General features: G+C 47.2%; 1 protein-coding gene across 3 annotated transcripts in view; it reads right to left on the bottom strand.

The window, feature by feature from the left end:
• The window catches only part of ABCB4 (ATP binding cassette subfamily B member 4), a 72,500-nt gene that overhangs the window by 5,010 nt on the left and 55,199 nt on the right, over positions 1-12,291 (bottom strand). For 2 of the 3 annotated variants that reach the window (XM_062179163.1, XM_062179164.1), the window contains 5 exons: positions 11,734-11,834; positions 9,435-9,575; positions 6,278-6,434; positions 5,055-5,252; positions 3,536-3,742 (listed from right to left, as the gene is read on the bottom strand). In XM_062179163.1, coding sequence (XP_062035147.1) covers positions 3,536-3,742; positions 5,055-5,252; positions 6,278-6,434; positions 9,435-9,575; positions 11,734-11,834 — 804 coding nt within the window. Of the gene's footprint in view, positions 1-3,535; positions 3,743-5,054; positions 5,253-6,277; positions 6,435-9,434; positions 9,576-11,733; positions 11,835-12,291 lie in introns of those variants that run through there. The other variant, XR_009864619.1, reaches the window with a different exon arrangement.

Raw genomic sequence — 12,291 nt, 5'->3', positions numbered from 1 at the left:
GAACAAGAATGTTTCCATCCACTGTTCACTCCCCAAATGGCCACAACAGCTGGAGTTGGGCCAGATGGAAGCCAGAATCCAGGAACTTCCAAGTCTCCCACGGGGGTGCAGGTGTCCAAGCACTTTAGTCCATTCTCTGCTGCCTTCTCAGACACATTAGCAAGGAACTGGATCGGAAGTGGAGCAGCCAGGGCTCAAACTGGTGCCCATATGGGATCCCAGCATCACAGGGAGTGGCTTAACCTGGAATGCCACAGTGCCAGCCCCCACAATACTTTATTTCAAGACATACTACAAAGGTATAGCTGGCATGAAAACTGGTAACAGAGTACAAGAGAGAATAAAAAATTAATCCACACATCTATAGCCTGTTGATCTTTGACAAGGTGCCAACAACACACACTGGAGAAAGGACAGTCTCTTCAATAAATGACACCAGGAGAATTGAACATCGATACGCACAAGACTGAACACAGCCCTCATCTCCACCCTTCTCACCTTAGACAAAAATCAACTCAAAATGAAGCAAAGATCTAAATCTAAGAACTGAAACTATGAAATTAACGAGATGAAGACATGGAATATTGGCAATGATTTTTATGACAAGACCCTAAAAGCACAGGTAACTAAAGCAAAAACAGACAAATGAGATTATGTCCAACCAATAAGCTAATGCGCAGCAAAAGGAAACCATCAAAGAGACAACCGAGAGAGTGGGAGAAAATATTGGCAAGCTTTGCATTTGACAAAGGATTAATATCCAGAACATATATGGAACTCAAAAATTAACAACAAAACCATCTTAAGAAGCAGGGGTGCAGTAAGTTAAGCTTCTGCTCATGACTCCCAGTGCCACAACTGGAGTTCAGGATTCAAGTCCCAGCTGCTCTGCCTCTGATCTAGCCTCCTGCTAATGTGCCTGGGGGGTAGCAGTTGATGGCTGAAGGGCTTGAGTCTCAGCCACACATGTGGGAGACCTGGATGGAGCTCCAGCTCCTTGCTTTGGCCCGGCCTAGCCCTAGCTGCTGGGAATATTTTCCGAAGTGAAGCAACAGAGGGAAGAGCTCCTTCTCTCTCTCTTTCTCTTATTCTGTCACTCTATCTTTCAAAGGAACAAATAAATCTAAGGACAAAAAAAAGAAATGGGTAAAGGATATGAATAGACAGTTCTCAAAAGGAGAGATACAAATAGTCAACAAGGGCCAGCGCTGTGGCGTGGTGGGTTAAGCCGCCACCTGTAGTGCCAGCAACCTATGTGGGTGCTGGTTCGAGACCTGGCTGCTCCACTTGGATCCAGCTCTCTGCTGTGGCCTGGGAAAGCAGTAGAAGCACCCACGCAGGAGACCCGGAGGAAGCTCCTGGCTTCAGATCCGTGCAGCTCCAACCCATTGCAGCCAACTGGGGAGAGAAGCAGTGGATAGAAGACCTCTCTCTCTGCCTCTCCTTCTCTCTCTGTGTAACTCTGACTTTCAAATAAATAAAAGAATCTTTAAAATAAATAAATAGTCAACAAATACAAGAAGAAATGCTCAATATGCACCAGGGAAATGCACATCAAACCACAATCAGATATCATCTTAATTCAGTTGCCACAGGTATTACCAGAAAGACAAAACATAACAAATGCTGGGGGCCAGTGCTGTGGCATAGTGGGTTAAACCGCCGTTTGTAGTACCAGCGTCTCACAGGGGCTCTGGTTTGTGTCCCTGCTGCTCCACTTCTGATCCAGCTCCCTGCTAATGTGCCTGGGAAAGCAGAAGATGGCCCAAGTGTTTGGGCCTCTGCACCCATGTGGGAGATCCAGAAGAAGCTCTGGGCTCCTGGCTCCAGCCCAGCCCAGCCCAGCCCAGCCCTGGCTGTTGTGGCCATTTAGGGAGTGAACCAGCAGATAGAAGCGTGCTCTCGCTCTGTTTCTCCCTCTCTATGAATCTATCCAATAAATAAATATTTATTTAAAAAAAAAAAACAAAACAAACGCTATGAGGATGTTGAGATAGGGTAACTCTTATACACTGTTGGTGGGAATGTAAATTAGCATAACCATTATTGAGAAATCAAAAACTAAAATCTCAGTGATGTACTGTAACACTCTACCAGAATGACAAAAATAAAAATAGTGCCAACAGTAAATGCAGGCAAAGACTCAAACAGATGGCATCACGCTTACACTGCTAGTAGGAGTGGAAGATGGCACACTCACTCTGGCAAGCAGTTTACCAGCTGTTTATAAAAGCAAGCATGTGGGGCCGGAGCAGTGGCCCAGCTGGTAGAATCACCACTGTAACACCAGCATCCTACCTGGGCACTGGTTCAAGTCCTAGCTGTTCCACTTCCAATCCAGCTCCCTGCTTATGTGCCCAGGAGAGCAGTGGAAGATGGACCACACACTTGGACCCCTGACCCCACTTGAGAGACTTCGAGGAAGCTCCTGGCTCCTGGCTGCAGTCTGGCCCAGCCCTGGCAGTTGTGTCCATTTGATGAGTGAATCAGTGGATGGAAGATCTTTATGTCTGCCTCTCCCTCTCTCTCTGCAACTCTACCTTTCAAATGAATGAAATAAATCTTAAAAAAAAAAAAAAAGCATGCATGCAATTATTACATAGCCCAGGATGTACAACTCCTGGTGTTTACTCCAGTGAAATTAAAATTTAAGTTCATACAAAAACCTGTATACTAGTATGTATAGCGGTATTATTCATAATAGAACAAAACTGCAAATAGCCCAGATATCCTTCGGCTAGCAAATAAGCTGTCCTACGTGCCTGCCTTGGGACACTGCAGCAGTGAGAAGGAATGACCTATATATACGCAGAACTCCAGGGATGCATGCAAATCCCAAAAGCTTACACACCACACGTGTTCATATAAATTCTTAAAATTGAGACTTGCACGGCACAGATTTAGTGGGTATCAGCAGGTGCTGGGGGTGAGGTGGGAGGAAGGGGGTACGGCTATAACAGGGTCATGTGAGGGATCTTTACAAGGTGATGGAAACGTTTTGTATCTTAACAGCTGTTGTGAATACACGAACCTTCACCTGCAATGTTAACTGCACAGAACTAAATCTGTTTACAAATGAGTACAGGCAAAACCAGGGAAGCCTGAATCCCATCAGTTTCAACATCCATATCCTGGTTGTGACCGGGTATCAAGTGCAAGCTGTGCAACATGTTACCACTGGGTCCGTAAGAGTCCCATGTTCCTTACAACTGCGTCTAAATCTACAATTATCTCAAAACAAAGAATCTGATTTTTTAAAAGTTCCAGAAAGGCTGAACCAAACATGACATAGCCTAAATGCGGCCCACGACCCTGTCTGCAGCCCGACGTATGGTGCTTGGGACTCAGGGTCACCTCACCGGCTTCCCACTCTGCGTGAAGCAGACCTGATGCACTTCCATTCCAAACAAGGAAACCTGGCAGGCTGAAGTTGTTGCAAGACTTTGCTTGTACAACTTTGGAAACCATTTTGGGGATAGAAACCGTCTTCAGTCTGTTTTGAATTTAGCTAAGAATTAGCAAGCAGATAACATACATGGGGTAGCGTCTCGATGAAAGGGTGTATGTTGGCGGCCTTGGCTGCACTCACAACTTCTTCCTGGGACACTGCCCGGCTGTTGTCCCCATAGGCAATATTCTCAGCAATACTGCAGTCAAACAAGATGGGCTCCTGGGACACAATTCCAAGTTGAGCTCTGAGCCACTGGACATTGAGTTTCTTTGCTTCTTGACCATCTAGGAGCTGAAAACCAAAGTCCACAAACTATAAGAAGGCTTTAAAAGCAAAGAAGAAAAGCTAAGCAGTAGTTACCAGGCTGCCCGTGTGAAGGCCTGTTGATGTGGGTGGTGAGGCCATCCCTATCTGTCTGCCAATATGTAGCCATATATATGCCGGCGTATATACATATACGTCATACACAGAGGTCTAAGTGGCAGAACAGTGGCACATTTAATCCAGTCTTTCCACAGCCTCTTTCTTCTTTTCTGCCCTCCTCTAGGCACTGTGCCACCCTCCTCAGATCTGCTGCCCCAGGGCCCCAGGCCTTCAACTCGACTTTATCCTCTCTCCTCAAGCACACAGGTTCTGAAGGCTGGCTCACTTAGGTCCTGCGCCTCCCTTTTTCCTAAGAACTGCCAGCCTTAAAGTTCCCCTACTTGTGTGTTCTGACAGCAGTAGGGACAAGAGTTCAAGGAAAAGCAAAAGCCACATGGGGCAGTGTCTTCGGCAGCACTGTTTGGATTGGCTGTGGTCTCCGTGGCTTGTATGGTGCTCCTGGGGGACCTTGTGAGATGGTGACTGAGAATATAGCTTTCTGTAAGGCAGAGGGCACAGCTGGAGGAATGGACACAAACCCAGCCAGTACTGACCTCTCAATACAGAAAAAAATTACCACTGCGCTGGCTTGTCTGCTTGTATTCTACAGAGTAGTCGCAATAGTGAAACATGAGATTTCCCAGAAGCAACTAAATGAGATTTGACATTTTGAGTGGGAGATTTAACAGCCTTGAGTGGGAGGCTCCCAGGGCTAGGTCGTGGAAGCCAGTCCAAGATAATGGCAAAAAACAGGCATTATCAGTTACAGCCAGGAGGCTAGACGCCAGAGGAAAATCAGTAATGAAACCCAAACAGGATAGGGCTGGAGGCTCAAGATCAACGTCAGAAAGCCTACAGTTCAAGGTTTGAGAGATAAGGAGGAGCAGAGGCTGTGGGTGGGGCCTGCAGCAGGCCCCAGCATACCCTGGGAGGAGTTTGTATTCTACCTGCATTTATAACCCACTGAGCGAGTGCTCGGGGGATCCAGCTGGCTCAAAGGGTCTGCCCGAGCAGAGGCTGACTTGATATTTGCCATCTTCTGAGCCAGACTACCTTCCAGAAGTCCCGCCCTGTTGTCTCCACACATTCACACTTGTTTGGTAGGGGCGCCAGGCTGGGCCTCACAGAACACAGCCACTGTGTCAGATAGGATTACAGGTCCGCACTTGTCTGTCCCTCCATCTGTCATTAATGCTTTCGCCTAATGGCCTCAAATCCGGTTCTAGCAAAGGGTGCTCACCACTGTTCCGGTCATGGGGTCGTAGAACCGCTCGAGCAGCTGCACCACGGTGCTCTTCCCGCAGCCGCTGCTGCCCACCAGCGCGAGCGTCTGGCCCTTCTTCACCTCCACGCTCAGCCCCTGCAGCACCGGCACGTTGGGCCGTGTCGGGTAGTTGAACACGACGTCATTGAATGCCACATTGCCTTCAAACTTACCCTAAAAAATGTTTCAAGTGTTGCTATTGGTCTGATCATTATTGGAAGGAGTAATAGTATTTCAGTGAAACTTTGCCAAACATCAAACAAGAGAAAGATGAAGTTCATGTTCAGTATAGTGCTGGTATCAGTTAATACAGGCTGCAAGTTGGTACATAAAATGCAGACGGAACATCAAGATACAGATTAATTAGGTTAGGTGAGAGAGCTGTTCTCTAATTTCTGCTTCATTTAAGGCAAACATTGATCTTTCCCAACTGCTGATTCAGAGGCTGGAGACAAGCCAGCAGCCAAAGGCTCCAAGGCTTGGGAATTCAGCATCCGCCTACAGTTTCACTGGACAGCACTCGCTGGACCCCTGGCAGCTTCTTTATTTCACTCACTGGGCACAGAAACTTTCTCAGAACCTGAATCCCCAACAAAGCCCCAGCACGACTGCCTAACTCCTCCTCTCTCTCCACTCGCACATCTTCCTGTACATTAAAATGTGCAGCTTGTGTGATCCAGAAAACACTCAGATCTGAGTCTGCATAGCTTCCCAGATCATTGTGAACTGGTGGCCTTCTTAAATAACTTGGCCATTATAAAATGTGAATGAAGCAAACTGCTGATTACAATACCATGATAGAATGACTAGGTAACTTCTTCACATAGAAATGACTACATTTCTGTGTATCCAATTCTAGTACATCTGGTTTTATTTAAAATTTTTTGGATGTAAATTTCAAAATCTCTGGAATCTTCTAGAAAGTTTTAAAATCTCAGAAATATAGGCCATAATATAGTCATATAAATCATCAACCAAGCTAAACATGAGGTTACCTCAAAAAGCTTGTGGGAAAATGCAATGGAGTTAAAAGATGTGTGCTGTGGTGTAAAACAACCTTGGAATCCATGCACAGTTGTTTCGCACTACTCCTCTTCACGACCCTCTCGGAGGCCCCCACCACGTGTCAGTGTAACCCAGCAACAGCAAAGCTTTAGGAAAGCAACCATCAGGCATCACCCAGGCCGCAGAGAACTCACAGGCCTCAGCCCCTCCTCGCTGTAGCTGTCGATCAAAGGCTGCCTTTCAAACAGCATGAACAAGTGGGCTGCAGAGAGCTTGGCTTTGGCGTAGTCCGGAGCAAAGGAGCTGGCGTGTCCGAGAGCCACTGCGCCAAACACGATTGCTGAGAACACCCTGGACGCAAGTGGAGGCGTTCGGATGTTAGCTTACGTAGTCAGCTTCACGATGTCGCTACCTAGCCGTGTTTACCATCTCACTTCCTTCATCTCCCCCTCAGCCACCGCCGTGGAATCCCAGTCAAAAAGCATCTAGCAGAGAGCGAGAGTTTGCTTCTCCCCCGACTCGCCCTCCAGTTTCCTAGAGGAGCCCCGACTTCCTCAGGCCAGCGTGGCCTTCCACAGGGAAGTGGCTTATAACTCAGTCTGACTGGGGAGCTCATCTCAGCCAGCAACCACAGCCTTTGTCAGAGCTGAGGGAACTCGAGCACCGTGGGTCATGGGAGCCTCCGTTCCAGACAAGGACCTGCACTTCCTGTTCAACTGTGGCTCTCACGTCCAGCTGTGGCTTCTTCTACCCTACCACAAAATGCTATCAATCACTACAGTCGTTTTTGCTAGGAAAAATTAGCCTAACTAGGAAGAATGTCACCGGCTCAAGTTCTGGGCAGCTCTGAAGTTTTCACTGTCATTTCCAAAGATCCTAAACCACCTGATGTTCTGCAATCACCAGCCCTCTGGACAGGTCCAGACCCTACCGTGCACTGGTGGCTCAACAGAGTACCCAGGGATCACCCTTCGCTTCACTTCAACGCTCAGATCTCTGCCCCAGGAGGAGCGTGAGCCTCGTTACACAACACACAACCCGAGCCGGTGTGCTAAGCTGTGGCTGCAGGACGTGTACCCACGCCTATGCGGCAACAACAAGAACTTCCTGTCTACTCAGTTCCCCTATGCAGAGAGCCACAGTTTTAAATAACAATGGCACTAGTCTAGGAGGAAAAAAGTTGTCTCAAACTTAAGGTCCATTTTCTAATTACTTGTTATCAAAATCTTTCCTTTAGGGCCAGTGCCGCAGCTCACTTGGCTAATCCTCCACCTGCGGCGCCGGCACCACAGGTTCTAGTCCCGGTCGGGGCGCCGTGCTGATCTGAAGCCAGGAGCCAGGTGCTTCTTCCTGGTCTCCCATGCAGGTGTAGGGCCCAAGCACTTGGGCCATCCTCCACTGCACTTCCGGGCCACAGCAAAGAGCTGGACTGGAAGAGGAGCAATCGGGACAGAATCCGGTGCCCCGACCAGGACTAGAACCTGTGGTGCTGGTGCTGTGGCTCACTTGGTTAATCCTCCGCCTGCGGTGCCGGCATCCCATATGGGCACCGGGTCCTAGTCCCCGTTGCTCCTCTTCCAGTCCAGCTCTCTGCTGTGGCCCGGAAGGCAGTGGAGGATGGCCCAAGTGCTTGGGCTCTGCGCCCGCATGGGAGACCAGGAGGAAGCACCTGGCTCCTAGCTTCAGATTGGCGCAGCGCCGGCCGTGGCAGCCATTTGTGGGGTCAACCAATGGAAAGAAGGCCTTTCTCTCTGTTTCTAACTCTGTCAAAAAAAAAAAAAAATTTCCTTTAAAGAACTCTTAGGAAGGGCAAAGATCCTGGGATCTGCGTCTCCACGAAGCAGCCTGCTGGGACACCAGCGTCCCCCAGAGAAGGCACACAGGAAAGCTCTAGTACTAATACATTTTTTAAAGTTCTTTCTCTCTCAAACTTCTGAATCTACAATATTAAAATGTGGTTTTACTACAGAGGGGTGGCAGAGCTGAGTACAGTAAGGCTCCCTTTAAATAGCTGGGGAGAGGGTTAGTTACCAGCAAATAAGTTGTACAATAGCAAAACCCACGTGTGTGGCTGCCTGGCTTCCCTGGTTGTAGTGTAAGAGATGAACGTGCTGCCATCTGGTTATCCAAAAGTTAACATTTCACTGATTTTTAAAAAGCAGGGACAATTTTCTTAATGATATTTCTCTAGATTTTAAAAAAATAAGAAGAAGATGGTAATTCCCAGCTATTTCCACTGGTCCCTCCCAAACCACTTGTAAGCTCTGCCAGTCTCTGCCGTGAGCATCCTATTCCATGCTGGGAGGGGCTCGCCCTCACAAACTTCCTCACGAGATCTCCTCGTCCTCCGGCTTCGGACGGGGCCGGCTGACACCACACCGGCAGGGAGGCGTGGGCTGCAGAGAGCAGGGCTGGGCTCACTTCTTTACATCCCGCCTTGTTGGGTTGCTCGCGTGGCTTCTGTTCACCAAAGACCACCGAGGGCCTGGGCCCGGGGTCTGCCCATCTTTCCCTTCTGCCTGTTAGATGTGCGGGGGTAGCAGCCCCCATCTAAGTCTGGGGGCGGCAGCGGCCTGCTCTCCACTTCCATGCCTTTGTCAATGACCCTTAAGCACACACTTTTTGCTTTGGCTTCCTGCTAGGCTGCTGACACATTTTTTCTTCATTTTAATTTGCTATGAAAATTCAAGAACAGCTCTGAAACCTTTCTCACTTTTCCTGATCCCATTACAAAAAGGCCATTCACCACCGCTTGGAAAGAGCAGAAGTGTGCCAAACCACCTTACAAAGAGTGTCTTCCCTCTTCCCGGCCGAGACTAACCTAACTGACGGTCCTAAGATCTGAAAGAATGCACTGATCACCAAGGCCTTGGGAGGCCCTGGAAGCCAAGGAGAGAGGGGCTGCGAGGTTCATGGTGCCAGGGCCCCCTCCGGTCAGGTGAGCGGGCAGAGAGGCCTTGCCAGACCTCAGTCGAGCCTCCCCATCCTGTTGTCCAGGCCCACGTCTCGGCCGCAGGTCCACAGACACATAACCCTCTGTTTTAAGTCCGTAGTCGCCGGTAACTTTCTTCTTGTGGCTTATTCCTACCCACATTCTACAATGAGCGCATTTGCTGTCTCCTGACTGGGACTATGTGTGCAACTTCAATTATGCTTGATGACCATTTCTCTGGGCTTCATCCGAGTCCGCACAGATGGCTAAACCACACTTGGAGCACTGAACTGTCACATCTCTGTGCTGCCAGGATGAAGACTACAGTAACAATTCGTCTTTTTCTTCTACCCCAAACTTTTGCATGAATATATTAAAACCCCACCTTGGAATCAACCTAGTATTTTTAAGGTACTTACAGAATAACATCTCTGAAGCGCATGTGTCCATTCACAATGAGGTAGGCACCAAATCGAAAACAACCAGCATAGGAAAAATACATAAACGCTTGTGAGATACTAAAGGTAATCCCGTAGATGTGCGCCTTCCGCACCGAGTTCCTGAAAAGCAGATTCGTACGTCTGTCAGTGTACTCACAGCCACCTAGGTCTTCAGCATCCCTTAGAGCTATGTGGTAGGAAGTCCTCAGCTTATAAGTGTGGTCAACCTGGGTCTACCTTCTGCCCCCAACTACATTAGTTTGGGTAAGGGATTCGACCTCTTTCAGCATCAGCTTTTTCATTTGTACAATGGAGATGATCACTATAATGCAGAACTGAGAACTAAATTCATTATGATACAGTTTTGAGAAGTAAATACAATAAAACAATACAAATACTTAACATCGGGCCAAATGTCTAGCTCACAGCTTTCAAATGAGAGCTGCTATTAATATTACTATTCCATGTTAATACTACAAATTAACATTACAAATTCGTATCTGACAATCCAGAGCTCAGTCCCTGTGATGCAGCCATGGTTTTGTCAAAAATACCCAGGGGGCTGGTGCTTGGAATGCCCACATCCCATATCAGAGTATCTGGCTTGAGTCCCAGCTACTCCACTTCCAGTACAGCTGCCTGCTAATTCATACCCTAGGAGGCATCAGGAGAGATCAAGGAACTAAACCCCTGCCACCCATGTGGCCTGGATGGAACTCCAAGGCTCCTGCCTTCAGCCTGGCCCAGCCCTGACTAATGTGGGTATTTGGGGAATGAATCACAGGATGGAGAAGTTCTATCATTTTCAAATAAGATGAAAAGAAATTTAAAAAAATTAAAAATCTGTATTTGTTGGACTACATTAAAAAATACCTAGGATGTCAACATGTTAAAGTCTGCATGATTGGAAAATGATTTAATATTATTATTTTGTCTCTTATAACCAGTGGCCTCTTACATAAAATGTCTAATTTCAGAGTGACAAAGGTTTGGCCATTCAAGTTTACAGGCACACATCGGAAGTCTTCCCTGAATTAGATCCTGCCAGCATCATACACAATTTGTTTTACACTATTTCTAATTATACCTCACGCTAAACTTTGTTAGGCCACCACTCCCTCCCAAAGAACCATAATTTATGTGCTTTCAAATTAAGAAAAAAGGATTTGACAAGAAAGGAAGTTTGAAGTATTGTTGATTTTAATGTTTTAATTTAATGTGCTGTGAATACAGTGTTAAAACGCTTAACTTCCTGGAACATTTTACAGTATTACAGAACTGTAAATTAGGATCAAATCAGTAGCTAGCTTTCTGTTCTTGCTTAACTCTGACATTTAAAACACACCGTAAGGGGGCAGGTGTTAAGATGCCCACATCCCACACTGGGGGACCTGAATTTGATTCCTCCCTCTGGTCAATTACAGTTTCTGATTAATGTGGACCCGGGAGGCAACAGGTGACAGCTCGAGTGATCGGAATCCTTCTACTCATGGGGAACTGAGATTGAGTTCCTGGCTCCTGGGGTAGCCCCAGCCTGGCCACTGCAGGCATTTGAAGAAGTGAACCAGAGAATGTGAACTCTGTCTCTGTCAAATAAGTAAACATTTCTTTTTAAGTATATGTAACTGAGGAGATAGAATAAATTGAGAATTTCAAGGATCCTTGCTCAAATTTCCAAGCTTTCAAAGCTATTATTCAGGTCTACAAGTTTCTAAGTTGTGTTCACTTCTGCCAGCATGAAAATATATTCATTAATAAAATGAGGCCTTGGTGGATACAAGCAAACACTGCGCCCCTGGAGTTTCAGGAACTGTTCAAATATAAACCATGAAATTAGCTATGTGTCTTCATCCTCACAGCGGGCTGTATCTGGTCCTTAGTCAGAGGACAGACAGGCCACTCTTCTCCGGGATATGCTGTGTAGAAAGTCTCCTCTTGTGTCTCCTCTCATTCTGCACTCCCCCAGAGAAAATAAAGGTCTGAACAGGTCCTTAAAACAATGGTTGTCCTGAACCACCAGATGGGTTTATGTGGCCTGCACGACGACCAAATATTTCTGCAACCTCCATCCCATCTAGTTCTTGGAGACCAGATCTTACTGTTTGTACAAAGACAGATTTGCGGTTTGGTCACATCAAGGAATTCAGTGAGTGAGTTACTGAAAAAGGTCACCCTTATAGTCACGTCGCTGTTCTCAGCAGCAGTATTTTTATTTTCTTTTGGGGGCAATAATGCAGCCTAAGGAACCAGGTTCTCTGTATCAACACTTGTTCATTACCTGTAAGGCCCACGCAGTTTTTCAACGTACATAGATTCAAATTTTCTTTCCTGGGTCAAGGACACAAGAGTCCTAATATTTTCTATCGCCTCTGCTGCAATCTGTAATGTAGAACAGACTTTCATTACAAGCAGGAGCTTTGATTTCTGAAACAGTAAGAACACAACTTAGCACTCCCGTCTACAGGATCCTGAAGGTTACAGCGACTGGCTTTCAGTTCAATTACAAGCAAAGGCAGAACATGTTCTTCAAGACCAGCTCTGCGACAGAACAGACACGTCTGGCTGTGGCAAGCACAGCTGATAAGTCTTCAAGTCTCCACATGCCTGGGGAGCTGGGGGCAGCAGGAACAGTGCCCTGAGCTCCAAGGGCCTGGCTCGACTCCCAGCCCTGCTCCCACGCAGCTCCGTGACTGGCATTAGTCATCAATCGCTGCTGTCTTCCTAGGGTGAGGTTCTAGAAGGAGGGATGAGAGAGTGATGATCTTTTATCCACACGCACTCTCCTCCTCAGAGAACCTGTCCACCCACAGTGCGATGAGAGACCAGCTACAAACAG

The sequence above is a fragment of the Lepus europaeus genome, chromosome 20 (genome assembly GCF_033115175.1).
Source record: "Lepus europaeus isolate LE1 chromosome 20, mLepTim1.pri, whole genome shotgun sequence".
Taxonomy (NCBI): Eukaryota; Metazoa; Chordata; class Mammalia; order Lagomorpha; family Leporidae; genus Lepus; species Lepus europaeus.
Note: the sequence above shows the minus strand (reverse complement) of the source record. Positions and strands in the feature narration are given on the sequence as shown.